This window comes from Mustela lutreola, chromosome 12 (genome assembly GCF_030435805.1).
Source record: "Mustela lutreola isolate mMusLut2 chromosome 12, mMusLut2.pri, whole genome shotgun sequence".
In the NCBI taxonomy this organism is placed as follows: domain Eukaryota; kingdom Metazoa; phylum Chordata; class Mammalia; order Carnivora; family Mustelidae; genus Mustela; species Mustela lutreola.
The window spans coordinates 6573069-6600638 of record NC_081301.1 but is presented as its reverse complement, the minus strand read 5'-3'; the positions used below and the strand labels follow the sequence as shown (position 1 = coordinate 6600638).

Here is a 27570-nt window from a genome sequence, read left to right as displayed (position 1 = left end):
GACTTGGGCAAGTCACGCCCACTTACAGGGGCTCGGCAAACCCCGGGAGCTCCAGCGAGCTTAAGTAAGTGGAGGAACTTGATTCCAACTCAGGTCAGTCCTAGTCCCAACCCAGTGTTTCCTTCGAGGCACCTTTGGGCCGTCGGAACGTAATCACTTGACTTCAACTCTCAGCGGGACAATGTCTGATAGGGGAGGTTTGCAAACAGCTCCAAAAGAAAGTGGAGTGCCAAGTTTGGTTTAAGAAGATGCTGTGTGGGGAGCCTGGGTGGCTCAGTCATTAAGCGTTTGCTTCGGCTCAGATCCAGCCCCACACCGGGTTCCCTACTTGGCGGGAAGCCTGCCTTCCCTCTCCCACTCCCCTGCGTGAGTTCCTGCTCTCGCTTTCTGTCAAATAAATAAAAACTTTTTCAAAAAGGAAGAAGAAGAAGAAGATGTGGGAAGTCAGAGGCAGGGCATGGGCCCTGGAAGGGCGGGCAGAATTTGCGTGGGGACCGGGAGGAGCAGAGAAGCCAAATAAGACTCAGACCGATCACAGGTCCCTTCCAGAAAGACCCTCCGAGACCTGATAGGTCCGCCTCAGTCTCTTTAAGGATGGCCCCGCCCCACTCAGCCAACGCAGTCAATCGAATCCCGATGGCCAATGGTAGGGGAGAAGAGATCACTTCCGCGCCTCAACCGCACTTAGGGGGCGGAGCAGGGGCCAAGGAAGGTGGAGCCAGACTGGTCACGTGACACCGCCCATTGGCCAGAGGCCGGAGCTGTGAGGAACGCTTCAGCGACATTCATTGGGCAGAGGAGGGTTGGCCCTGCATGAGGCCACGCCCCCCGCGGTGGCCCCGAGGTTGGTTGCGCGGGTGCCGGGGAAGGAGACGCTGCCCTTCCGCAGCGATGGGATCCTGGGTGAGTGGCTCCTCGGGTTGAGCCTGTGCGGCGGGCGATGCGGCAGGGCCCGGGACTGAGGCTTGCGGCGGGTGGGTGCCAGGTCTGAGCAACGAACTGGGTGGGAGCGCAGATGTCCGGGCTCAGAGGGACTAGAAGGGGCCCGGGTTGGAATAAACAGGTACCGCGGCCGTGGGCGGCGCGAGAGGTGGAACGGAAGGTGCCAGGTCAGTGCGGAGATGCCCGGGGCCTGGAACGTTGCAGGGTCGCGGGTACCTGAACCTAGGCTAGCAAAGTACTCGAGATGGAGGGGGCAGGTGTGCCGGTCGTGGGTGGCGCCAGTGGGCACCTGGACGACCCTCAAGGATATTCCAGGGGTCGGACAAGAGAAAAGGGGGCTTGAATTGGGGCTGCGCAGGGAGATGTCCGAGATGGGATGAGCAGATTTTGAATAAGGGGATATTGCTGAGGTTCAGTAAGGGAGTGAGCGCCCAGTACCTAGCTTGGTCAGACTTGGAAAGTAGAATGAACAGAGACGGGGCAGAGGGTGCTTCATAGGAGTGCCTGGGCCAGGGGCATTGCTGGGGTCAGGGAGGAAAGATGGGCTGCTCAGGCCAGAGTCATTAATAGGATTGCCCAGGGCAAGGCAGGAGGTGCCCCTGTGGAAAGTGTGGGCATCCAGGCTGAGGGTGTTGAGGGGGGTTCTTGCCCAAGGTTATAGGGTGACTTTCCCAGCTGGAAATGGTGCTGGAAGTGTGTGCACAGGATGGGAGATGTTGCTGCAGGCGGTATCATGGAGAAGAGGAGGCTTCTCCCCAGGTTGCGTCAGTGGGAAAGAAGGGGGCACAGTTGAGCTGAGTCTGGATCCAACCCTGGAGTGAAGCAGGCTTGGGGGCCAGTGTTGTCACCTTGGACTTGCCAGTCTTCCTCTCATCTGGAGCAGCAGAGGCTGCTCTTGACGCTCCTGCAGGCAAGTAACCAGGCCTCCCAGCCACACGTGCCCAGGAGGGAGCCGTGGCAGCTGTAGCAGGTGCCTCAGGGGAAAAACCGTAGCTCCAGGATCCCTTGCAACTGAGGTTCCATCCCAGCTTGGTCAGTTATCGAGTTCAGTCAGGTCGCTTAGCTCTCATGGCCTCAGTTTCCCCATCATAAACAGTGGACTAAACTCCCAGCCAGAGCCTGTTTCGAAGCCTGGCCTATAGGATAGGTGCTGGGGAAATAGTGGCTGCTGATCCTTGGGCGTTCTGAGGCTTGGGCCAGGCTGGGGGGATGAGAGGGCTGGCTTATGATACGAACCCGGGCCCTGACCACTGGAGGTCACAGCTTAATTCACAGCCTCCTGGCAGGGTGTCTCCTATCTTGACAGCATGATCGTTTCCTTGGCCTTAGACTGGCTCTTCCCGCTTGCCCCCCTCATGCACGCAGCCCAGTGCTGGAGCTACACTGGTAGGCTTGTCCATCCTTCCCACTCACTGGGGATAAGCTGTTTCTTGTGCTGCTCCAGTGATTTTGGCCGCCGTCCCAGGTTGATAGGGTCTGTCCTGGCCTGTGTATTCCTTCCGCTTGAGGTCCCAGGAGACCTTGAAGGCATCCTTGGTCTTTGTGGTGGCAGTTGGGGAGTGCTGTGCAGGATGTTGGGGACTGGCAACATGTGCTCAAATCACTTATTCGCTGACCTTGGAATGGGGCAGTGGGGTACCCTGAGGGGCCTTGAAGGCCCAGGGGAAAGTTGCTTTTGTAGTTTGTAGTTCTGCTGGGGCTTGTCACTTCCTGGTGCAAGTTAGATTTTGCTAAAGGGCTGTATTGAGCACAGAGTCTAAAGTCCAGGAGACCTTGGTACAAGACCTTGGTTGCCTCATACTAGCTGTGTGACTGTGGACTCCTCCTGGCTTAACCCCGCTGAGTCTCACTTTTCTCTTTGGAAACTGGCAGAGATGGGGTGCGGGGCCAGATACCATCTCCTTCACAGAATTGTAATGATACGAAATAACGTATCTAAAGAACCCAGAGCAGAACAGACCCACAGGCTGTCATGGTTTTCGTTATCTGGGCGAGCACCCCACTGCTTTCATAATACTGTCCACGGGAAAGAAAAGCATTCTTGGCTTTATGGGAGATGGACGGGCCTGGCCCTTTCGTGGCCTGGGGTTTTTGTGTAGCTAGTGGAACATGGGTTTAAGAAGATGGTGCAAGTGTGCTGTAGAGCCCCAAGTCTGAGAGTGACCTCTGCATCTCCCAGGCCTTGGGTCTGTTATCGGGCCAATGTGCCAGAGATGCTGTCTCCTGCTCCTAGGGCTCTGGGTGGGCAGAGGGTACGTGGGGCATTTGGCTGCCTTCCTGCCTGAATCCAGGGCTGGCGTGCCAAAGGTAGGCTGTGCTCCCACTTCATCCCCCGGGGCACTTTTATGGGCATTTCGCATGCTCATATGCTCATATGAGCATATCCTTGTGTCTAACTTGGTCATCCGTCTCTCAGCTCTTTGCAAGGACGCTCTGGTATGTGTGTTCCTGTCTTTTCGAAGCGTGGACGGTGCCTGGGACCCAGCCAGCAGCCAGTTGAAGACATTTTTCTTGGACGCTCTGAGACCCGAGGGTGCTGGTCCTGCCATGGCGTTCCGGAGGACTGAGGGCATGTCCATGATCCAGGCGCTGGCCATGACAGTGGCTGAGATCCCTGTGTTCTTATACACGACCTTTGGGCAGGTAAAGATTGGGGTGGGTTGTGGGCCTCCTGTTATCCCTCTGGCCTCTGAAATACTGAGCCACTCATCCCAGGGTCCCTAGTATTTGGGAAAGCCTATCCCTCATTATAGCTCCAGGCTTCTGGGGTCTCCTCTTTGAGCAAAGCAGGAAGGACAAGGTTAGGAGTCTGGGGCCCCAAGCCTGGTCTTCATTCTGGGCTATCTGAACTCTTGGCCTCAGTTTTTCAGCCTAAAAAGGGTTCAATAATGCGCTCCCTGCCAACCTCAGATGTTTGTGGCTGACCAGGTCTTTTGACACTTCGTAAAGCTTTGCTGTATGCAATGTAGGCCCCCCCCCCCCACCGCCGCCCCTTGAAGGGCTCCCAGCTCAGCAGGCAGAGAATGAGGAGTAGGGAATTGTACAGAGGGGGCAGTTAGGTGGAGTGAATGTTATCGACATCAAGGAGTTGTTACGAAATGGGGTCAGGAGACTTAGGCTTGATTTCAGACTCCCTGTCGTCTCGAGTGCATGTCTTAACCTGTGTTAAGCCTCACAGTCTCACCTGGAAAAGGACAGACAGACATTCATTCAGCCAGGTAGCGCAGGTAGAATCCTAGTCCTGTGCCTGGTGTAGTAGGTGCTCGGTCATTGCAGCTGTTGGAATCATGACCGATGGAGTTAGGGACACCTATTAGAGCCCAGATGTGATCTCTTCGGCATTGTCGCTTTGCTGTCCCCAATCCCCCTCTTTACGTCTGCGTGGTCCACATTTCAGAGGTGCTGGCCAGGTGCCTCCTTGGGGTGGGGGCAGGGGGTGGCTGCCTCTCGATCATTTCTGGTTAGCAAATGTTCCTTGAGTCCCTGAGGCTTCCTGTGTCTCTCATGTGCTCCCCAGCACAGCTCTGCCCACCTCAGAGCTCTTCTGGGGAGATGTAGCCCAGCCACCTCCCTCTTTTCCTGCAGTCTGCCTTCTCCCAGCTGCGGTTGACACCAGGCCTACGGAAGGTCCTCTTTGCCACAGCCCTGGGCACAGTGGCCCTGGCCCTGGCCGCCCACCAGCTAAAGAGGCGACGGCGGAGGAAGAAGCAGGTCGGCCCCGAGATGGGAGGTGCACATCTGGGCACGGTGCCCCTGCCCATCCTCATGGCCAGGAAGGTCCCATCAGTGAAGAAAGGTGGGTGTGAGGCACTCGGGGAGGGCCTGGCCTGGAGTCAGGTCCCAGCTGGGCCCCCGGTCACGGTCGGATCTTAGGCTAGTGATGTCCTGTCTCCAAGCCAAGTTCCCCTCCTCCGGGAGGCAGGGTTGGCAGTAGACCTTTCCCTGAGTCTTCACCAAGTCAGGGTCCTGGTGGGTGATGCAGCCCGATGCGTGTGTCCTCTTGGTGGTGGTAATTCTCGATATCCGCAGACCCCTTGGAAGCAGCTGTGTCCAGAGGGGGCTGGCGGGGCGCAGCTTCTCTGCCCAGGGAGGGAAGTCCCCTGGCTCAGGAGCAAGAAGGACCACGTGGTTCCTGAGCCAGATGGTATTCTCCCCATCCCCCGGCCCCTGCACCCTTTTTCTTTTAAGTTCAGTTCAGCCTTTTGAGCATACAGTTCTTGATGCAATTTCGTGGGCCACCCAGAGACCTGTATTTACACCACATCGAAAACCGTGCGACCATGCTCTCAGTCCCTGTGTCCTGTGTAGTCAGCCCCTCCTTCCTCCCCCCCAGCCCCCGGCCCTGGTAGCCTCTAAGCCATTTTGAGTCTTCTGGTGCGGCTTTCAAAACCCTAATAGACCCCGTTTCATTTTGTAACCCAGCAACCCCGTGTTTGCCACGCCTGAACGTCCCGTGGATCTCTTCCCCAGGCAGGAAGTTCTCACAGGCTCCCATCTGGGGAGAAACCTGGTTTAGGAAGGAAAAATCCCCCTTGGGGTGCCTGCTTGGCTCAGTCAGTAGAGTTTGTGACTCTTGATCTCAGTGTCATGAGTTCAAGCCCCACCCTGGGCATGGAGCCTCCTTTAAAAAAAAACAAACCAAAAAGCAAAAAACGAAGAGGAGGGACGCCTGGGTGGCTCAGTGGGTTAAGCCGCTGCCTTCAGCTCAGGTCATGATCTCAGGGTCCTGGGATCGAGCCCCGCATCGGGCTCTCTGCTCAGCAGGGAGCCTGCTTCCCTCTCTCTCTCTCTCTCTGCCTGCCTCTCCATCTACTTGTGATTTCTCTCTGTAAAATAAATAAATAAAATCTTAAAAAAAAAAAAAAAAAAAAAAAAAAAAAAAAAAAAACGAAGAGGAGGAAGGAAGAAATTCCCGTACCCAAAAATGAATTTTCATTGTGAATTATCGTCCCAAAAGGAAAGTTTTCTCTTTACATCTGGAAAAAGAAGTTTTAAGACTAGTCTAGAACAGGACCTGAGAAGTGCAGCTGTAGCTGGGTTTCTGTGTCCACGGCCCCCGGGGGGACACCTGGAGTTGCCCCCGCGCCGGCCCCTCGCTTGCTTTCCCCGTCCTACCGCCATCACCTCTGGGGCTACCCTCTTGCCCCTTCCCTACTTGTCTCACTTCAAAAGAAAAGTTTGATGTATGTTTCAAGAAGTCGCGGTCTCAGATTCTTTCTGGAAGGAGGAGAATGCCAAATCAGTCAGTCAGTCAGCAACACAGGGAGACGGAGTGAGAAGTAGGCAGAGAAGTCGCCAGCCCTCCTTCTCCGGCTTATCTGGCAGGTCCGGGGCCCTCTGGGCCAGGCCCTGTGCCAGAGGACAGGGATGGGGAAGTGAGCAGGCCCGACAGGCAGAGGCGTCTCACTCTGCCAGGCGCATGCCCCTGGGCACTCTGCCATCCCCCGGCCTTCGAAGGGGAGGTAGAACAAGCTCCCAGATGAGGAGGGAGAGGGTTGTCTGGAGGTGGGAACAGCCTGTGCAGAGGCTGAACTCCACGGCCACGTCCCCTGGCCCTCCCGTTCCTCACAGGCTATTCCAGCCGGAGGATCCAGAGTCCCAGCAGCAAGAGCAACGACACGCTGAGTGGCATCTCCTCTCTCGAGCCCAGCAAGCACTCGGGCTCCTCCCACAGCCTGGCTTCGGTAAATAGCGGAGGGAGGAGGGCGCCTGGGTGGCTCAGTGGGTTAAAGCCTCTGTCTTCGGCTCAGGTCATGATCCCAGAGTCCTGGGATCGAGCCCCACATCAGGCTCTCTGCTCGGCGGGGAGCCTGCTTCCTCCTCTCTCTCTTTCTGCCTCTCTGTCTACTTATGATCTCTGTCTGTCAAATAAATAAATAAAATCTTAAAAAAAAAAAAAATAGAGGAGGGAGGACCAGCGGGCTCAGGGCTTAGGCCCTGGTTCTGAGGAGGCTCGAGTCTCTGCCCTCAGGGAGCTCACAGACTGGAAGGAAGACAGGAGAGATTTCCTCTGGTCTCTCATCCATCCACACGGGCTTTCTGAGACTGTCACTGATCACACCAAGGGCCAGGCTTCGGTGAGAGAGTGGGATGGGGCAGAAGAGAGGTGGGTGGCCTCTTGCGGGGAAGATACCTGTCTATGAAAGTTCATTCATTCGTTCATCAGACACGGAGCAGGTGACTGCCTGGTGCCAGGGACTGTGCTGAAGGTAAAGAGATAAATGAGACAAAGAGAAGCTTATTTTCTCCTGGGGAGTGGCTTTGGGCTCATTCGCTCATCTAGTGACCTGTTCGTGCAGTGATCCCTGAGCCCAGGTCTGCACTGGGAACCCAGGGGTGGGCAAGAGAGGGCTCGTGGCCCAGAGGAGCCCACATCCCAGCAGGGCGAGAAGTGGGCCCTGCCCTGCTGTGTGGTGGTGGGAGCTCCCTCGGCCTTCCTGGCCCCATCTAGTTGCAGAGTGCCAGAGCAGGGAACAGGCCCAGGGCGGCTTCTGTAGGAGGCTGCTGCTTCCTGGGCTGGCCACTGGCCTCCTCCCTCTTCTGTAGCTTCTGTGAAGTGTTGTCCAGTGCTTTGAGTTTTGGGGACTGGGCCCTGCTGAGGGCTTGGCCATGTGCTGTGGGCTCCCTTCAAGGATGGTCTTCAGAGAGGGTGTGTGACATAGGACCAGGCCATGGGAGGGGCTTGGGTCCTGCAAGGGACCTGGGAGGGCCTTAACCCCTTGCCCTTGGATCCTTGTGCTGCTTGGTGCCCAGACAGTAGCCGTGAACTCGTCCAGCCCCACAGCTGCGTGCTCAGGACCATGGGACACCAGAGGGATGGAAGAGTCCGTGACCACCAGTGACGGCAACGCAGAGAGTCTGTACATGCAAGGTACGGGCCAGGAGGTCAGCTGTGGGCCTCCCCTGGGGCAGAGTTGGGGGCCAAACGGCCTCCTCTCAGGAGCCCAGGCGGGGCTCAGGACATCTTCCCAGGTGCTGGTTTGCAACCCCACTCCTGACCCCAAAACCCTCATTCCGTGGGGTCCGCCGAGGTCAGACTCTCTCCCTTGTCTTCCCGCCCGTGCTCAGGCATGGAGCTGTTCGAGGAAGCTCTACAGAAGTGGGAGCAGGCGCTGAGCGTCGGGCAGAGAGGGGACAGCGGCAGCACCCCCACACCAGGGGAGAGCCTGCGGAACCCCGAGACTGCTTCGGAGGTGCTCTCTGAGGTAGGTGGTCCTCTCCTGCGTCTTTCTTTCCCAGCCACGGAGGAGCTTGGAGGTGGGGCAGAGAGACCGCCAGCCTCTGGGAGGCAGCGTAGCACCCTGCCTTCTGCTGGGCTGTGACTTCCCCTTCCACCGGGATGTCAGTCCACCCAAGGGGCTTAGCACATAACATGGCGCTGGGTACTCACTCAGTCATCCGGAGGCTCCTCACACTCCGGTCCCAACTGTGTGAGGAAAAGGTGCCTTTTACGAAGGACTGGTGGGAAATGGCCTTCGTTCAGCGGAGCGGATCACACAGCCTTTGTCCCGTCCTTTCTTTAGACGTTTTTGGGGGCACTGTCAGTATTTATTTCAGTATCAGGAAAGAGAAATAAAGCGAAAAAGCTAACATAAAAAATGTGTGTGCTGGATGGACGTTTACTGAAACATTATCTTCTAACAGTAAGAAATCAGAAAAAACTAAAAATGGTCTGTATGTCCATCCACAGGGGTCCGGAGTCCAGTATGCGGGAAATCTGCCTGGGCTGATAGGCTGCTGTGGCCACAGTATGTCATTAAGTGAAAAAGAGCGAGACGTGGAATGTGTGTAGGGGACCCACGTGTGTACGGGTTCAGAAGGACAGAGATCCCTGCATATGTGTGCCTGGGGGTACCTGGGGTGTTTGTGCATTTCTACTTTCCTCTGGACAGATAACTCGGGAAACTGTTGACAGTGATCTGTGAGGAACATCGGGCTGAAAGGGAAAGGTGGAAAAAGGCTTTTACTGTATTTTACTTTGTGGCGTTCCTAATTTCGAGCTAGGCTTAATGGCAGGGTTTGTACAGGTGATAGGATTGTGGACTATCTCTTTTAGTCTTTGCGCTTTTATGTATTTAAAAAAAAAAAAAAAAAGCCCTATGAGCTCCTGTGCTCTGCCAGAGTGAGGGTAAAGTCGGGGCTCTTCAGGGAGTACTCTGACGGTATCTGGAGAGTCTGCAAGGTCAACTTCAGGTCTTAAAAAGGGAGGTTAACCCAGGGAATTGGTTGCACAGGTGAGGAGTGTGGCCAGCCTTTAGGAGCCGCAGAACCTAGAACCAGGCTAGGGGCTGACCGGCCGGCCGGCAGGTGTCCCGCCGCTGAGGCAGGGTGGGGCAGTGGTAGGGTGGGAGGCGGGACTGGGAGGGGGTGTTGGTCTCCGCGTTTCCATCCCATTCTTCCCATTCTTTCTCCACCTGTGCCTTTGTGGGCCAGGGGCCAGCTGGCAGGGGAGCCTGGAAACAGTTTGCAGCACCAGGGTGAGGACATGCCTGGCACAGCGGGTAGGAAGTTGAGGGTGCGGTGCCCTGTACCCCAGCTGGGAACATCAGCTCAGAGCCGGCCTCCCCAGCAGAAGAAGTAGCTACAGGACAGAGGACATTGTAGCTACAGGACAGACATTGGAGAAATGCCCTGGAGGGTGACAGAGCCTTTGGTGTCCAAGGGCACAGCTGCATCAGGTCTCCCCTGTCTATGGGCAGATAGTAGTTCCTGAAGGAGGGTTTCAGGTCGTGGGAAGGAAGAGAGGCAGCTCTGTTTCCAAAACAGTATTGATTGCTAATACTACATCTGAAAATTCTAGAACTTTCATTGTTCGTGTCATGAAAGCAATAAAAAAGAGTGAGAGCTCAGAGTGAGAACTACAGAACTAGAAAAGAGCAGGGGAGGCAAAAGCCCAGTCTTCCGTCTTTGATCAGGTGGCTCGTGTTGTGTGATGCGGGCAAAGGCCCTCGGCCTCCCTGGGCACTGGGTGGGGGGAGCCCTTGGCGGGACACCACTGCCAGCCCTAGGATCCTGGCGCAAAGTAGATGCTCAATAACTGATCTCTGTTCTTGGTGTTATCAATGCCTCTAACCCTTCATCCAGACACAACCGCCTGGTATCCTTCCGGGCGTTTCTCTATCCTAAAGATATATTTTAGCAGGTTTATTGGAGTATTACTCGTATACCATAAAATTCATTTCAGCTCAATTCTGAATTGTGCAATTAATTGGCTTCTAGTATATATTCAGAGTTGGGTGTTCATCACCACAATTAATTTTAGAACATTCTCATCTCGTGTTCCCATGGAGTCCCTTATGCTTCATCAGACGCTCTCGGTCAGACACAGCCCCAGCCCCGGGAAACCCTTCGTCTACTTTTCATCCCTACAGATTGGCCTGGTCTGGGCATTTCTATAAATAGACTCATAACTAGTGGCCTTTTTTTTTTTTTAAGATTTTATGTATTTATTTGTGAAGGAAAGCATGAGAGGAGAGAGGTCAGCAGGAGAAGCAGACTCCTTGCTGAGCAGGGAGCCTGATGCGGGGCTCGATCCCACTACTCCAGGATCATGACCTGAGCCGAAGGCAGTCGCTTAACTAACTGAGCCACCCAGGCGCCCCAACTAGTGGCCTTTTATGCCTGGCCCCTTTCCTGGGGCATTATGTTTTCAAGGTTCATTCTTCTTCTTTTATTTTTTTTTAAATTTTTTAATAAACATATAATGTATTGTTAGCCCCAGCGGTACAGGTCTGTGAATCGTCAGGTTTACACACTTCACAGCACTCATCAAGGTTCATTCTTGTAACTTGAATTACCACCTAATTTCTCTGTATTGCTGAGTGATACTCAATGGTGTGGCCGGACCGCGTTTCATTTAGCTGTTCGTCCACTGATGGCCATTTGGATTGTTTATACTTTGTGGCTCTTCTGAGTGATGCTGCTGTGACCATTGTGTGTGCAAGTGTGTGTGTGGACGCATTGCTTTGAACTCCCTTAGGAGTTCCCAGTAGGAGCAGAAGTGCCGGGTCCTCCAGTAACGCTCTGTTTGACACTTGGAGGAACCGGACCGTTTGCCACGGCAGCTGCGCCGCTTTACACTCCCACCAGCCGTGTAGGAAGCTTCTGGTTTCTCCACATCCTCGCCAGCTCTTGTGTTCATCTGTCTTTTCGGTTCTAGCCATCCTAGTGGGTGCGAAATGGTTATGTCGCCGTGGTTTTGATTTGCATTTCCCTGGGCTAACTGGAGCTTCATTTCATGGGCTTGTTCACCATTTGTATGTCATCTTGGGAGAAATGTCTGTACAGATCCTTACAGTTTTTAATTTGGTTATTTATCTTTTTTTTAATGATGTAGCAATTTTTTTTTAAAGATTTTATTTATTTAGTTACAGAGAGATCACAAGTAGGCAGAGAGGCAGGCAGAGAAAGGGGGAAGCAGGTTCTCCACTGAGCAGAGAGCCTGATGCAGGGCTCGATCCCAGGATCCTGAGATCACGACCTGAGCCAAAGGCAGAGGCTTTAACCCACTGAGCCATCCAGGCGCCCCCGATCTAGCCATTTTCTATATTACTCGGTGCTCATCACGGTGAGGGCCGTCTTCATCCGTCTTCATACCTTTATCTGTCTCACCCATCCCCCCCAGTCAGCTCCCCCATCTGGCACCCACCAGTTTGGTTTCTATATTTAAGAGTCTGATGGGGTTTTTTGTCTTTTTTTCAGTTTGTTCATTTGTTTTGTTTCTTAAATTCCACAAATGAGTGAAATCCTATGGGTTTTAGTCTCTCTGGCTTATTTCACTTGGACTTTAAACTCTGTAGATCCATCCATGTTGCTGCAAATGGAGATTTCATTCTTTTTTAATGGCTGAATAAAAAAGAATAATAATATTCTTTTTTATGGTATATATACACATATATGTGATATATATATATATACATATATATATATGTGTATATATATGTGTGTATGTACATATATATATGTCACTTCTTTATCCATTCATCTCTGGGTGGATACTTGCATTTACAATAGCCAATATATGGAAGCAGCCCAAGTGTCTATCCACAGACAAGTAGTTATGTCTTTTTATTCTTTTTTTTTTTAAGATTTTATTTATTTATTTGACAGAGAGAGATCACAAGTAGGCAGAGAGGCAGGCAGAGTGAGAGGGGGAAGCAGGCTCCCTGCTGAGCAGAGAGCCCGATGCGGGACTCGATCCCAGGACCCTGAGATCATGACCTGAGCTGAAGGCAGCAGCTTAACCCACTGAGCCACCCAGGTGCCCTGTCTTTTTATTCTTAAATTGTAAGGGTTCTTTGTATATCCTAGATATAAGTCCCTTATCAGAGAGAGGCTCTGCAGATACTTTCTCCCATTCTGCAGATTGTCTTTTCACTTGCTTGATGGCATCCTTTGAAGCACAAAAGTTGTTTTCTTCATCTTTCGCTCGTGTCTCCGACTGAGCCAGCGAAGCACCCCTGAAGCACAGAGGTTTGAGTTCAGTGTATCTTTTCTCTTCTGTCTTTGCACTTTGGGTGTGACATCCAAGAAACTGGTCCCTAACCCGAGGCCACTTGACTGAGAAAGAGTACACAGACCTTCGCCAAAGCTATGGGGCTGTGCCGGCTGCGCTGGCGGGGAATTGAGCAAAGCGGACGGGGTCCCAGCATTCCATGAGCCTTACTGGGGGGCTAGCTGAGTGAGCTGGGCCACTTAACATCCTTGCGTTTTCTCTGTGAATCGGGGTCACGGCCATGCCTGCCTTCAAGGGTGCTGCAAGGCTGAATAGCAGGTGCCTGATCCTAGACGAGCTCTTGTGTGTAGGAGCCATTTCCAGCATTGCGTACTCTCTGAGCCCGTCCAGCTCTGTCCCCAGAGGCCGCAGGCTCGAGCTGGCCTTCGGCTCCTCCGTGGGGTCTGGTTACACACAGGTGCAGGCTCTGGCAGCCTTGGTAGAGAATGGAGTTGGGCCTACCTATGCCTGGCCTCTTGGCCGAGAAGCTGCTGGGATCAAAGGTGCGGTGCCTCCTCCTTTGCACATACCAACCTGGAAGCCAAGGGCAGGAGGAGGCTGTTGTGTCTTCAGCGCAACACTTTCCCAAGCACGCACAATTTGTATTAAGAGTGGAATTTGAACCCAGCTCTTTCTGGGATCCTGACCGTGCTTTTATGATAATGATCTTATTATCATCCGTACATGCTATGTTATATATGTACATTACATGTTATAGATTATGTATTATAGTTTATGTGTTATATATGTTATATATTATATCATAATGATGATTATAATAATCAACACCAGTCATCACCACAGGCCAGGCTTGCATGGAATGATTTGCATACCTGCTCTCCTTCCTGTTTCCCCCAAAATCCTGGAAGTAGGTACTCTCATCTCATTGATAGGTAAGGAAACAGAGGCTTAGAATGAGGAAGTAATTTACTTGCGGTCATACCATTTGGAGCTGGTGGTGCTGGGGTCAGAGCCCAGGTCAGCATTGTTCAGTAGGAAGTCACATAGCTCATTTAAAATTTCTTAGAGACCACACTAACAAGCAAAAAAGAAACTGGTAAAATCAATTTTAATAATACATTTTATTATTTGTTTATTTATTTTAAGTAGGCTCCATGCCCATTGTGGAGCTCGTGGAGCTCAATGTGGGCCTTGAACTGCTGACTCCTGAGCTCAGATCAAGAGTCAGACGCTCAACTGACTGACCACTTAGGCGTCCCTTAATAATGCATTTTATGTAATCTAGTATATGGAGAATATTACCATATCAACATGTGATCAACGTGGAGCTTCATTGAAATATTTTATTTATTTATTATTAGAGAGAGATAGAGAGAGCATGAACAGGGAGCAGAGGAAGAAGCAGGCTCTCTGATGAGCAGGGAGCCCAACGTACGACTTGATCCCAGGACCACGGGATCATGACCTGAGCTGAAGGCAGATGCTTACCTGACTGAGATACCCAGGCACCCCTTATTTTATTTCTTTTTAAATATTTACTTGAAATAGAGTGTGTTTGCACGTGCGCACGCTTGCAATGGGGAGTGGCAGAGGGAGAGAGCCGAGCTCAAGCAGACTCCTGCTGAGCACAGAGCCTGATGTGGGGGTTCGATCCCACGGCCCCGAGATCATGGCCTGAGCCAAAACCAAGAGTCAGACGCTTCACTGAGTGTGCCCCCCACACGCCCCGAGATGTTTTAGAGTATTTTTGTTTGTGGTTTCTTGGTACTAAGTATTTGCGATCAGTGTGTGTTTATACTTAGGGGACATGTATAGAAGAAGGCCACATTCCCAGGGCCACATTCCCAGGGCTCCTTCGCCATACGTGGCTGGTGGCTCCTACGTTGGGCAGCTCCACTCCAGACGTCTGCTCCTGCTGCTGGGTCCCAGATCCTGTTCCCCTTTCCCGCCCCTGTCATTGGTGAGGGGAGACCGTTTGCCTGGGGAGTGTGGAGGGCCCGGGCTGATGTTCATTGTCTTAATTGCAGCCAGAGTCCCAGCGAAGGGAGTTTGCAGAGAAGCTGGAGTCCCTGCTACACCGGGCTTACCACCTGCAGGAGGAGTTTGGGTCCACCTTCCCGGCCGACAGTGTGCTGCTGGACCTTGGTGAGCTGGCCTGCTTGTAGGCTGGGGTGGGACAGGGCTTGAGAGACAGGGTGGAGGTAGCAGGTGGCAAGGGAACTGGGGTGTGGCTCTCTCCGAATCCTCAGAGCCTTTGGACCTCATTCGATCGGTACCTTATACGTAGATGGGGAACAGGCCTTAAGGGAGAGAAGCTTTGTTTTGTTTATTTCTTTGTTTTAAGATTTTATTTATTTTTTTTTTTTTAAGATTTTATTCCTTTATTTGAGAGAGAGAGAGAGAGAGAGCACAGAGGGAGAGTGATAGGGAGAAACCAACTCCCAGCTGAGCGGAGGGCCCAATGTGGGACTCCATCCCAGGACCCTGAGATCATGACCTGAGCCCAAGGTGGCCGCTTAACCTACTGAGCCACCCAGGCACCCTTAAGATTTTATTTTTAAGTCATCTCTACACCCCCAACCCTAGATTGAGAGTCACATGCAGTACCAGCAAAGCCAACCAGGTGCTCCAGAGTGTTCTTCTATATGTGGTAGGCAGCAGCAGGGCTTGGTGGGGCCCAGAGTCTCCGGCCACTGTGCCTTGGCCCATCCCTTCGGGAGCAGGCCTTCAGGCATGTGTTTCAACATCTCCCCTGAAGGGTTCCAGGCCTTTGATTCGAGCCCTCTTCTGTGGGCACCAGGCGGGCAGAAGGGATGGCTCATCTGGAGGTTAGTTGAAAACAGGTCTTACTGCTGGTCCCCCAACCCCCGACTGAGGTCAAGGCATGTGACATCAGGGAGAGAGAATGAAGCTGTTTGGCTGGACAACCAGTGTGCTGGTGCCCACGGTGTGCCAGACCCCATGCAGTGAGTGGACCCCAGGACCCTTCTCTGGGTGCTCTCAGCTCTGAGGGAGAGCATCAGACTCCTGTGTCCAGCTCTCCAGTTCAGCCAGTGGTGACACAGGCCTGGCGAGGGCCTGTTACAGTGACACATCCTCCCACGGCCTATCCCCAGTGGCTTTCCCCAGAGAGGAACCCTGCATCCTCTGGCCTCCCCTTGCGGCAGAGAGGGCTGGTGGGGCCCTTAAGGCCATGGCCTCTGGTTATCTGTTCAACAGAACTTTCCTGGGGCGCCTGGGTGGCTCAGTGGATTAGGCCGCTGCCTTCGGCTCGGGTCATGATCTCGGGGTCCTGGGATCGAGCCCCGCATCGGGCTTTCTGCTCGGTGGGGAGCCTGCTTCTCTCTCTCTCTCTCTCTCTCTCTGCCTCTCTGCCTACTTGTGATCTCTACCTGTCAAATAAATAAATAAATAAAATCTTTAAAAAAAAAAAAAAAAAAAAAAAAAAAAACAGAACTTTCCTAAATGCCCTGAAGGCCCAGAACCCCGCAGCCCCTGAGCAGAGGAGGCTAGAAACACCGAGTCCACGACCGATGCGTTCCTTGAGCTCTCTGTCATCAGTGGTTAAGTTTGAGAGGGGAGTCTGGTCGCTCAGGGCCACACAGTATGGCGGAGCCTGTCTGAGCAGAGTTCAGGAGCCCTCGGGCCTTGGGGTGCGGCTCTATGGCCATGGGCAGTCCCCCTCAGCAGCCCAGTTCCACACCTGACTGTGCCCACCTCCAGCAATACTGGAACATCGAAAGAAGCCCTTCTGTTGAGGCACTGAGCCCAGAATCTTCTCGCATATGGGTTCAGTACATGGCAGCTGTGCGATCGGCGGCCCCAGCCAGCCCATCATCAGGCATCGGTCACCTTGCGCGCTGCGTTCCCAAAAACCCGGTGATTTCGGAGTCTCAGCTCAGCCCTTCTCTTCCTGCTCTTGCCAGAGAGGACCCTCATGCTGCCCCTGACCGAGGGCTCCTTGCATCTACGGGCGGATGATGAGGACAGCCTGACCTCTGAGGATTCCTTCTTCTCCGCTACTGAGGTGAGGGGGGCGGGGTCGAGGGGCCGAGAGGGAGGGCCGGGGGAGAGTGAAGCCGGCCCCGTGGGACCGTCACCATGAGCACTGGGTCGTGGGAAAGTGAAGGCATTTCCTCTGACAGGAGCAAAATTTGGCAGTTTCCAAGTGCCGCTCCCCAGGGACCCCACACACACTGGCTGGAGACAGGGAGGCGTGAGAAGCTGGGGTCCTGGGTCCTATGGGGGAGGGCCGGGGTCTCCCCCACCCCGTGGCTCCGGCGCATGCCGACCTCTCCCGTCTTACACTGCGTGGCCACGGCTTGGCATTAGTCTCCTGCCATGGCCACGTGTGTCAGGCCCAGCCACCTGCCTGGCGTGAGATGTGGGCACCTGTCCAGTCGATGGTCCCTTTGGGTCAAGCCCCTGGCGGAGGTGGGGACGCTGAGAGTCAGAGCTGGACTCAGATCGAGGCCTTCTGCCTGTTGGGTCAGTGTTCCCTCCAGCAGCCTGTCTGAGAGGCTGACCACTAGGGTGTCCCCTGGGCAGGCCCCCACACTCCACAGGCCGTGACCCCACCTTCCTCTTCCTGTGCGCCCTCCCCCAGCTCTTTGAGTCCCTGCAGGCGGGAGATGACCTGATCCCACTGTCCAGGCCGGCTGCGGCTTACGAAGAGGCCCTACAGCTGGTGAAGGAGGGCAGGGTGCCGTGCCGGACCCTCAGGCGAGTGCATGGGGAGGAGGCGGGGAGCAGGGGCTGGTGGGGCGGGCCCTGTCCCCCTGCGGCCAGAAGCCAGAGAGGCCAGCAGTGCCCCAGCGGCGGCTCGTGGCCCAGCCAGGGAGGGTCTAGAAAGGCCTGGAGTTCTAAGACAGGCAGGCCTACAACTAACAACCGCAAATTAATATAATTAATTAGTGAAATAATAGTTGTTTCTACTTATTCTAAGTTATCACAGGGATCTAACCACAGAAATGCAGTGGGCTTTCTTCCAAAGCCGTGCCCTGAAGTAATCTGTCTCTGCCACGGCCCTGAAGCTGGGCCCTGGGGACACACCTGATTCCTTCCAAGTTCTGGCTCTTCAGAACATGTGGCCCTGGACGAGTTGCCTCACCACCCTCGGCCTCAGCATCCACATCTGTGGCATTTTTAGGTTTTGATCCATCTTAAGTTAATTTTGCTGTTTGATGTGAAACTCGGAGAACTTGGCTTTTGGCCATGACTCCGGATTTAAATACGTGTGTTTAAAGCTCATTGACTGAAAATAAGGTTGAGAGTCCTGGTTCCCCAGTGTGGATGAGGGGAGCCAGCCCGGGGGACCTGCAGGTGCCCCAAAAGGGGTGAGAGCTGGGAGCAGTCCTCTGCGTCCTTGGCTGGCTGGGGCCTGAAGGAGCCCGAGGACAGCCCAACTCCCAGGGCCCAGACCTGCCAGCTGTGCTCAGTGCCACTGAGGACAAGACACCCTCAGAGGGTGTCCAGTCAGCCTCTTCCCTTCGGTTTGGGGGGCACCGAGGCCTAGAGGAAGGCAGGCACTCGCCCACAGTTGTACTGCGTGGCTGAGGTAGGACCACTCAGGGCTCCCCCCGATCCCAGCGTGACTGACTGTGCTGCTCCTCAGGACTGAGCTGCTAGGCTGCTACAGTGACCAGGACTTTCTGGCCAAGCTGCATTGTGTGCGGCAAGCCTTCGAGGTGGGTGTCGGGGGCACCTGGAGAGGACAGAGCCGGGGCTGGGGGGCCGTCGGGCACACCTGCCTCCCCTGTGCAGATGGGTCATGGGCCCAGCCCATTATACGGACTTCGCCGCCAGCTCGCTCCCCTCCCTTCCTCATTCCTCAGGGTCTTCTAGAAGACAAGAGCAACCAACTTTTCTTCGGGGAGGTTGGCCGGCAGATGGTGACGGGCCTGATGACCAAAGCCGAGAAGGTAGCTTTTTTCAGGTTTTCTTCCTACCTTGGCTTTTTTAATTTTAACTTTTGTAACTTTTATTTAGTTCTGTTTATTTTTTTATTTTTTTATTTTTTATTTTTTTTTAAGATTTTATTTATTTATTTATTTGACAGAGAGAGTAGGCAGAGAGAGGTGGGGGGGAAGCAGGCTCCCTGCTGACCAGAGAGCCCGATGTGGGGCTCCATCCCAGGACCCTGAGATCATGACCTGAGCCGAAGGCAGAGGCTTAATCCACTGAGCCACCCAGGTGCCCCTATTTGGTTCTGTTTAAAAAAAAAAAAAAGCCTAGGACGCCTGGGCGGCTCAGGCAGTTAAGCGTCTGTCTGTTGATTTTGGCTCAGGTCATGATCTCCGGGTCATGAGATTGAACCCTTGACTGGGCGTCCTTTTCCAGCCCTGCACCACCCCACTCGCATTCACGCCTTCTGTCTCTCTCTCAGATGAATAAATAAATCTTTTTTTTTTTTTTTTTTAAGATTTTGTTTATTTATTTGACACACGGAGACCACAAGTAAGCAGAGAGGCAGGCAGAGAGAGAGGAGGAAACAGGCTTCCCGCTGAGCAGAGAGCCCGATGCAGGGCTCGATCCCAGGTTTCTAGGATCATGACCTGAGCCGAAGGCAGGGGCTTTAACCCGCTGAGCCACCCAGGGGCCCCTGAAGAAATTAATCTTAAAAAAAAAAAAAAAGCCCAATCTGAAAGCAAGCTGAGGGCTTTGACTTCATCCTGAAAGCTCAGGGGGTGCTGGGAAAGGCTTAGGAGGGGTTTCCTGTGCTGATTCTGAAAAATACGGTTCTGTGTTGCTCTTACTTCTGATGATATGGTCACTCAGTTTTATAGTTCAGTGACTTCCAAAATGCAAACCTTAGGTCTCCCTGAACCTGCCAGGGGGAGCTACCACCCCAGTCGGCTGTGTTTCTCCTCCCCGGGTTCACGGACTAATCTTGAACGTGGTTATTGAATTTCCTAAGTTCCCTACAGACTGTTCTGCAGCTGTGTTTTGTTGCGTAAGAGTATATCTTGTCTATCGGCTCGTGTTGGCGGATGCAATCACTCTTACTGATTGTGTAGTGCTCCCTCGGGCCGGCTCGCCGTGGTTCAACTGGTCCTGCGGTCAAGGGCCGTTTGGGTTGTGATTTTCCACTGTCGCACCGCTATTACGATCCGTCTGTTAGAGACCTCTTTAGGGACCTGTGGTTTTCTGTGGGGCAGAGCCCAGTTGTGGCAGTACCATGTCTCAGGCACATCTGGGTTTTGCCAGTCCGCTCTTGGAAATGCCCTGCCAGCCAGCAGCATAATCGTGTGTGTCCTTATGTGACATCAAATGTAAGGCACTTAAAGTTGTCGTCAGCTGCTTTATTGTAAGTAAAGCGTCGGTAATTGGACGTTAGTAACCCTTTTAATCTATGTTATGCATCCTTTCATGGTTCCTTGATTATTAATAAGGCTGTGTGAGTTTTCACGTTTATAGGCCACTTGTTGGAGCGAAGCCCCTGAGAACACCCCTCCCCTGAGTCCTTTTCACCTCACCCGTCCAGCTAGTGGTTCTAACATGCACCTCTGGGGGCACCCGGCCGCCTCAGTCGGAGGAACCTGAGACTCTTGATCCCGGGATCATGAGTTCAAGCCCCACGTCAGAGGCAGAGATGACTTAAATAAATAAACTTCTAAAAACAAATAAATAAAAAATAAAACACGCCTCTGACCACAGCACCCAACTGCCTGAAAATGTTCCCTTGTTCCCACCGCCGTTGAGGGAAAGACCAAACTTTGTTTCGTGGCCGGCTGCCACACACTCTTTGCCCTGTCCAGACTAAAGGGCTCAGGCATTATTGATTTATTTTAATTTAATTAATTTATTTTTAAAAAAGATTTTATTTATTTATTTGACAGACAGAGATCATAAATAGGCAGAGAGGCAGAGAGAGGAGGAAGCAGGCTCCCTACTGAGCAGAGAGCCCGATTCGGGGCTTGATCCTAAGACCCTGGGAACATGACCTGAACCGAAGGCAGAGGCTTTAACCCACTGAGCCACCCAGGTGCCCCTTATTTTATTTTTTAAAAAAGATTTTATTTATTTATTTGACACAGAGAGAGAGATCACAAGTAGAGAGGCAGGCAAAGAGAGAGGAGGAAGCAGGCTCCCTGCTGAGCAGAGAGCCCAATATGGGGGCTCGATCCCAGGACCCTGAGATCATGACCTAAGCTGAAGGCAGAGGCTTAACCTACTGAGCCACCCAGGCACTCTATTTATTTATGTTTAAAGATTTTATTTATTTGAGAGAGGGACAGGCAGATTCCCCACTGATCAGGGAGCCCACTCTGGGGCTTGATCCCAGGACCCTGAGCCAAAGTCAGATGCTTACCTGACCAAGGCACCTGGGTGCCCCGAAGGCCTCAGGCTCTTAGTGTACACCTGTACCAGACTTTCTCCCCAATCTGGGCCTTCGCCTATGCTGCTCCCTCTGTGCCCCGAACACTGCCGCCCAGTGCTGTTGTCGTCAGCTGCTTTATTGTAAGTATACACATGGGAATATGAAATGTATTTATAGGATTTAATGAGTGAAAAGGTGAACCCCTGCGTACCCAGCCCCAAAGCTAGGAAGTACCAGCGTCTAGAAGCTCCCTGGTCCCCATTCCTTCCCCTTCCCCTGGGTTCCCCATCTTTTAAGTCCCTGCTAACCATCTGTCTCCCCAGGAGGGCTTTGCCAAGAGTCCTCGGGCTGACCTTGCCAGCGCCGCCCCATGACCCGTCATCCTGTTGGCAGGTTGCCCTCTCTCACTACTTGCCAAGCTCCCCGAGGGCCAGGACCACAGCTGCCCCAGCACAGGTGTGTGCCCGGCCCAGGGCCTGGCACGGGGCAGGTGCTCCCTAAGTGTTCCTGATTATTCTTCCAGAAGCTGCTGTTTAGCCAGCAATGAGCCCAGCACTTTATCATGTGTCTTTTACCTCTGGTCGCTGATTTGGTCCTGACCACAGTCTCTGCTCGGTGGATAAGGAAACACTCGGTGGATAAGGAGAGGGCCAGGGGCTTGCCCGGGGCCCTTAGCCAGGGAAGGGCAGAGTTGGCCTTTGAACCCAGATTAGCCTGACCTCAGCCTAGCCCTTGGCCTGTTCTCTGTGGCCTCCCAACACAGGGAAGGAATGCACATGTGAAGGAAGGGCAGGTGAGGGCCGAGTGGGTACCAGGCGCTTAGCAGGTGTCCGTTCTCCGTGGCCCTCCCCAAGGGGCCTGGAGGTGCGGCTGTCCTTGCTCATCTCAGTGTGGGGTGTAGGTTTCATGAGGAGCTGGGGGGCAGCTCTCGAGGGCGGGGCCTGCACTAAGCCCTGGGACCCCGGCAGGCACGGATGCCCTGTCAGACCCTTGCAGGCAGGTGGAGGCAGGTGAACCCTCACCCCATCCCACTCCCCACCCCCCCGGGAGGGTGCCCGTTCGGCGGGCAGCACCTAGGCTCTTGCTAGATCAGCCCCTGTCGTTGCTGCGTGTCCATGGGCCAGACCTGCGCCCTCTCTGAGCCTCCTCACTAACGTGTTCGTGAGCATGTCCTGGGGACGTGGGGAGAGCGTGTCAGACGTGCTTGGCCACAAGCCCTCATCTTCATCGTCCCCCTTTACAGGTGAAGCAACTGAGGCTCAGAGATTAAGGCATGGTCTGGGGTCATTCTAGCAAATTCTCTTCAAAACTTAATGAAAATAGGGTTTGTTTATTTTTTTTAATGATTACAAAAATATTCATTTTAGCAAAACCCAACAGACACATAAAAGCAAAAAGAAAATTCGTCCCCTACTCCACCACATTTCCATTTTGGTGAACACCTGTCTCGTGGCTCCTCTACCCAGGGTTCTGCGTGAGCGGCATCAACCCGCCTGTGCTCTTCTGTGTCAGCTCCATCCTGCCTGGCTCTCGGCCACATCACTGATGTCCCAAAGCCTCAGCATGCCTTTCTGTAGAGTGGGTGTGCTGGTGGACCGTCCCTCTTAGTACCACGAGTTAGATATGTTGATCCGTGTGAAGATAGACCGTGGCACCCCAGCTTCCCAAGTCCATCTGTGCACACCCCTGTGTGTGCACATCCCTGCGTGTGCACGTCATGTCACACGCCCCAGCTCCACCTCCCAGCCCCAGAGCGTGCGGGATGTATCCTGTGAGCCAACAGCAGCAGCAGGTCTTAGACGCTGTTCATTACTTAGGTCCAGGCGCTAAGTGTTACGTGCGTGAGCTCACTGACTCCCCCAGAGCAGGCCCAGGAGTGTGGGCCGTAGCTTCTCCCGCTTCATCAGGGACACCCTGGGGCACGAAGATTTTCATCTTTGGCTGCTTGACTCAGCTTCCTGTCCTCATGCATCTTTGCAAAGTGAGCTCACGCTGTCGAGTGTTTGCATCTCCTGGGCGGCGTTTGGTGCCCGGTTGTGAGTTGGTGTGAGATGTCGTGGGGTGTGCTGTTGTTGGATCTCTCCCAGACGTGTCCTGGTCTCTGAGAGGCACATTGCGGTGGTCAGAGGACACTTCTTGCCCGATTTTCTTGATGGCCGCCGCTCCAGCATCGACCTCAGCCCCGCCTTGGCTCGTCCCTCTACGGGCCTGTTCTGCCTGTTCCTGTGGATCTCGTCCAGGTGAGCCATGGAACCTCTCTCATGACCACAGCAGGCTCTGCTTCTCCCCACAGAGTCCCAAAGGCTTCCTGGAGAGTTACGAGGAGATGATGGGCTATGCCCTACGGCCTGAGACCTGGGCTACCACGCGGCTGGAGCTGGAGGGCCGGGGGGTGAGTCGGTTTATGCTGAGCCCCGGGGCCGCGGGGTCCCTCGTACCCGAGATCCTTGGCGGGGGGGGAGTGCCTGTGTGGAGCTCCACCTTAATTCGGAGGCCTGAGATGGGCCCATCACTGCTGCTGGCCCTCGGGTCCTGCCCTGCCACGGGCCCAGGCTCTGCCAGCTGTGCCCCACTGTGGCCTGGAGAGGTGCCCACTCACCCGTGTGTTCCCACCCAGGCCCCCCACGCACCCGCGCCTCTCTGGACTCGGTCTTCCCATCCGGACAGTGGGCCTGCTGCCTTCAGAGCATCCCTGCCCTCTCACAGGTGGTGTGTATGAGCTTCTTTGATATTGTGCTGGACTTCATCCTCATGGACGCCTTCGAGGACCTGGAGAACCCCCCATCCTCGGTGCTCGCTGTCCTGAGGAACCGGTGGCTGTCAGACAGCTTCAAGGAGACGGTGGGTGGCTGCCCTCCGCGTCCAACATGCACTCCCATCCCCCATGCCTTGGCCCAGACTCTGTTCTCTTCCCTCCCTGGCTTTGAGCACCAAGCCTGGGTCCCCCACCCGTCAGGCAGCAGTCACCCCTCTGGGCAGCTTCCCCTTCCCCGCATGATATGCAGCTCCCGAACCTCGGCAGACCAGGTATCTGCTTTGGATCAGCTTCCCAGGGGACCCCGTTCAGAACCCGCAGGGTGGGTGTTTTCCTTCTGCATCGGGGTCCTCGTTAATTCTACCCCGTGTCCATGCATCTTACTGAGTTAAGACACAGGAAAGAGGGGCACCTGGGTGGCTCAGTGGGTTAAGCCGCTGCCTTCGGCTCAGGTCATGATCTCAGGGTCCTGGGATCGAGTCCCGCATCGGGCTCTCTGCTCAGCAAGGAGCCTGCTTCCTTCTCTCTCTCTCTGCCTGCCTCTCAATGTACTTGTAATTTCTCTCTGTCAAATAAATAAATAAAATCTTTAAAAAAAAAAAAAAAAAAAAAAAAGACACAGGAAAGAAAAAGGAACAGCGGGAGAAGTTGAGTGTGGGCCCCGTGGGGCAGGCGTGACCTGGGGCTGGTCTTTATGCAGTTTGCGGGTCCGCACAACCTCTGAATGAGGTGGGCATGCTGGGTCGCGGCCATTTTACAGAGAAGGAAACTGAGGTCTGGGGAAGTTCCGTGGCGAGTGCAGAGGCCTGCAGCCACAAGGGTTGGCTTAGGTGTGGCCAGTTCCGGACTGAGAGGAGGGAGGCAGCAGAGCTGAGGCACCGCCAAGCCCTGTCTTCCTGCTTGGGGTGATGGGAGCTGGGGGCACATAGCGCGGGGCTGCAGGCATGGCCTGGCCTGGCCTTCTGAAACCTGGCCGGGGTCCCATCTTTGGTTTAGGCTCTGGCCACTGCTTGCTGGTCAGTCTTGAAAGCCAAGAGGAGACTGCTGATGGTGAGTGACCCCCTCAAGCCCCGGGCGTGGCCCCCACCTCAGATGACCAATGGGCGTGCACTAGCCCTTGTTCTAGCGGCAGGGTGGTGTGGGGAGGGCTGGGCAGAGGAGTGGGGCTGGTGCAGGGAGATCTTGCTAAGCCCCCAGGCCCTGCTGTACCTCTTGTACCTCTGCCACAGCACTGGCCCCCTGTGGCCGTTCTCTGTCCCTTGACCAGGAGGACCGCAGAGATGCACAGAGTTGTGCTTCCTCTCCTCCCCAGGACCCCGCACAGCACGGGCCAGCAGGAACTGTGGGAGGACTCACGGGAAAGGGCATCCTTGAGGGAGGGGAGGCGCCTGGCTTGGTCGAGGCATCTGGTGGGGGCAGGGCGCCCGGGGAGCAGTCAGAGCAGCCTCCCTCCCACCCCCAGGCTGCTGTTATCTGCTCCCCCGGGCGGCGACTGGCTGCTCTATCTGGGCTGTGATCCATGGCTCCCCTCTGCTAGCCAGACTTGGCTGCCTGGCAGATACCAGCCGCCACTGCCATGTTCACTGGGCACTTCCTGTGCTGAGCCCACCCCGTCCCCTCCTCATGCAGTCCTCCCAGCAGCCTCGAGGTTACCCCCGTTCTGCAGAGGTGAAAGCCCTATCCCTTGCCTGGGGTCACCCAGCGAGCCCACAACTGAGCCAGCTCTTTGCCAGGCCCCCTGGGCCCGGCTGCCGCCCCCTTCCGGCATCTCAGCTCTGAGCGTCGCCACCTTTTCCAGGTGCCCGATGGCTTCATCTCTCATTTCTACTCCGTATCGGAGCACGTTAGCCCCGTCCTAGCCTTCGGCTTCCTTGGACCCAAGCCCCAGCTCGCAGAAGTCTGTGCTTTCTTCAAGGTAAACAGGGAGCGTGGCCCACCTGGGCTGTTGGGTGCATGGGAGTGCCTGGCGGGAGCCCGGCCCATGTGGGTCTGCCTGGGTTGTCCGGTGCGCGGGGGTGCCTGGGGAGAGCCTGACCCACGTGGGTTTGCAGCAAGCACGGGGTGGGCTGCGGAGCCTGTGGACGGGCTGGTGCTCCGGTAGCGAGGGAGGGGCCTGGGGCGGTCTGGAGGGCATCTGTGTGGGGGAGCGTGGCCCAAAGCCCCAGCTGACGCCAGCCTGGCCCCCCAGCACCAGATCGTGCAGTACCTGCGGGACATGTTCGACCTGGACAACGTGCGCTACACGTCTGTGCCGGCGCTGGCGGATGACATCCTGCAGCTGTCCCGGCGCCGCAGCGAAATCCTGCTGGGCTACTTGGGGGCGCCCGTGGCCAGCAGCGTGGGCCTCAACGGGGCACTGCCGCGAGAGAACGGGCCCCTGGGGGAGCTGCAGTAGTGGTGGGGGCAGGCCTGCAGTTGGGGGTGGGGCGCCAGGGCCTCGTCTGTGAGGGCGGGCGCAGAGAGAAGGCTGTTTCCTCTTCTCTGGGTTGGCATGGAAGGGCCTGGAGATCCACGGCCATCAGCAGCGGCAGAGCCTGGGCTTTGGTGGCCAAGGGCGATTGCCCCTGACCTTGTCCCTCGTCCTCATTTGGGAATCCCCACGAACTGCCTTGGAGAGGGTTTGGAGCCCCTGGGAGCCCACCTGACTGCCCTCAGCCATCCCTGGGGGAAGCGGCTGCGGGACCAGTGATCTGTGGGGCCGGAGGGAGAGGAAGGTGGTGGGAGAGAGGGAGGGGTATTGTGAGGACAGGTGGGACGTGCGGAGCTGGGGCGGCCTTGGTGTGGGACCCCACAGCCTTCCCTGACCCCGGGGCTGCTGATGAAGGAGGCTGTGGAAGATGGGTGCCAGGGCTCTGCGGCAGAGGCCACACTGTCCTAGACAGAAGGAACCTGGGCGAGACGCTGCCCGGTCCCGCCGGCCACCACCCAGAGTGTTGACAGCTTCAGAAAGGGAGGGCGGGGCCACAGAGTGCCAGGGGCACCCCTCGGGGGGTGGCATGCCTAGACCGTCGGAGGGTGGGACAGGGCGGGTCGACTTTCCTTGTGCTCAAGTCTGGGCAGGGACTGGGCCCTTGGCAAACCTAAGCACGAAACCAGAATGCTGTCCTCTGACATGCCCTTGTCCTGCCAAAGAGCTATCTCTCTTTCCCCTTTGCCACCACCAAAGACGGACAGGGGAGGGGGGGCTGGTTCTCGCGCCCCACCCTCCTGCCTCGGTGAGCCTGGAACCCCTGGGTGGTGCTAGGGCGAGCCGGAGGCTCCAGCCAGGGCTTATCTCAGGCCTGTCGCCTGTGCTGCCGTTGGTGGCGGGGGCCCAGGGACCACGTCAAGAAGGTCAGAGGACACACAGGGCTGGACCGAATCCCCGGCCCTCATTAAGCCAGGCGCTTTGCCTTCGGCTCGACACATAAAATGCTCTAGCTGGGCAGTGGCTGGTCTTAACAGTCATCCCCATGTTGTCCCCACATCTGCGGGGTGCTGTCAGCCCTGCAGGCTTATCTCACAGTGTTTTCACCGGAGGTGGGATGTTTTATTTATTGCCTTAACACTTTATTTTGAGGTCTGCCCCTATCAGGCCGAGAAGCCTCCCGGAGACACAGAGGCCTCCCTGGTCTCTGTACTCCGGAGGCTGGTTCCCCAGACCAGGGCCCCTAGCCCCTGAATGGCAGAGGGGTCCTGGCAGGGAGAGAGAGGAGAAACAGAGGGGTCGTGTGGGCCCAGCCCATCAGCTCTGAGCCCACTCCTCTGCACACTCCCTCCTGCTCCCCAGGCTGGGGGATCCTGTGTCAAGCCAGGGCTCCCACTCTCCAAGGTTGGTGCCCAGGAAGGAGCAGCCTCCTGGGTAGGGAGGCCTGGGGTGGCCCTCCTCCCCTCCAGCCCCGCATTCCATTCATTTGCACTTACCCTGCGCTATGAGTGTCATCTTGGGCCGGGGGCCCCTTTCTGATTTCCTCCCGAATCACTCAGAGCGGCATCTTGGTTTTGTCTTTGTTTACGCGTCCATGCACTGCCTTGGGCACTGGATTTGTTGCAGCTTCCAACTTTTGTATGGTAGAGTGTGTGTGCATCGACTTCCAAATAAATGATTTAAACAGTGGC

At 55.1% G+C, this 27570-nt stretch overlaps 1 protein-coding gene across 2 annotated transcripts; it reads left to right on the top strand.

The window, feature by feature from the left end:
- The first annotated feature begins 807 nt into the window (after positions 1–807).
- Positions 808–27570, top strand: MIGA2 (mitoguardin 2). 2 transcript variants are annotated; one of them, XM_059142050.1, is made up of 16 exons: positions 808–903; positions 3359–3585; positions 4528–4738; positions 6514–6626; positions 7696–7813; positions 8011–8147; positions 14425–14542; positions 16324–16424; positions 17004–17119; positions 18012–18084; positions 18232–18318; positions 23011–23109; positions 23424–23558; positions 24469–24522; positions 25271–25387; positions 25661–27570. In XM_059142050.1, the coding sequence occupies exons 2-16, from the start codon at positions 3490–3492 to the stop codon at positions 25865–25867; spliced, it is 1782 nt and encodes a 593-aa protein (XP_058998033.1). In that variant the 5' UTR covers positions 808–903; positions 3359–3489; the 3' UTR covers positions 25868–27570. The 2 variants fall into 2 exon arrangements, with proteins under 2 accessions (XP_058998033.1, XP_058998032.1); XM_059142049.1 differs by having other exon boundaries at positions 837–903; positions 3405–3585.

Coding starts and splice junctions, on each gene's coding strand:
- MIGA2 (XM_059142050.1), top strand. CDS start 3,490: ATGGCGTTCCGGAGGACTGAGGGCATGTCCATGATCCAGGCGCTGGCC. Junction 8,148..14,424: donor CTTCGGAGGTGCTCTCTGAG/GTAGGTGGTCCT, acceptor TCTTAATTGCAG/CCAGAGTCCCAGCGAAGGGA. Junction 24,523..25,270: donor CCAAGAGGAGACTGCTGATG/GTGAGTGACCCC, acceptor CACCTTTTCCAG/GTGCCCGATGGCTTCATCTC.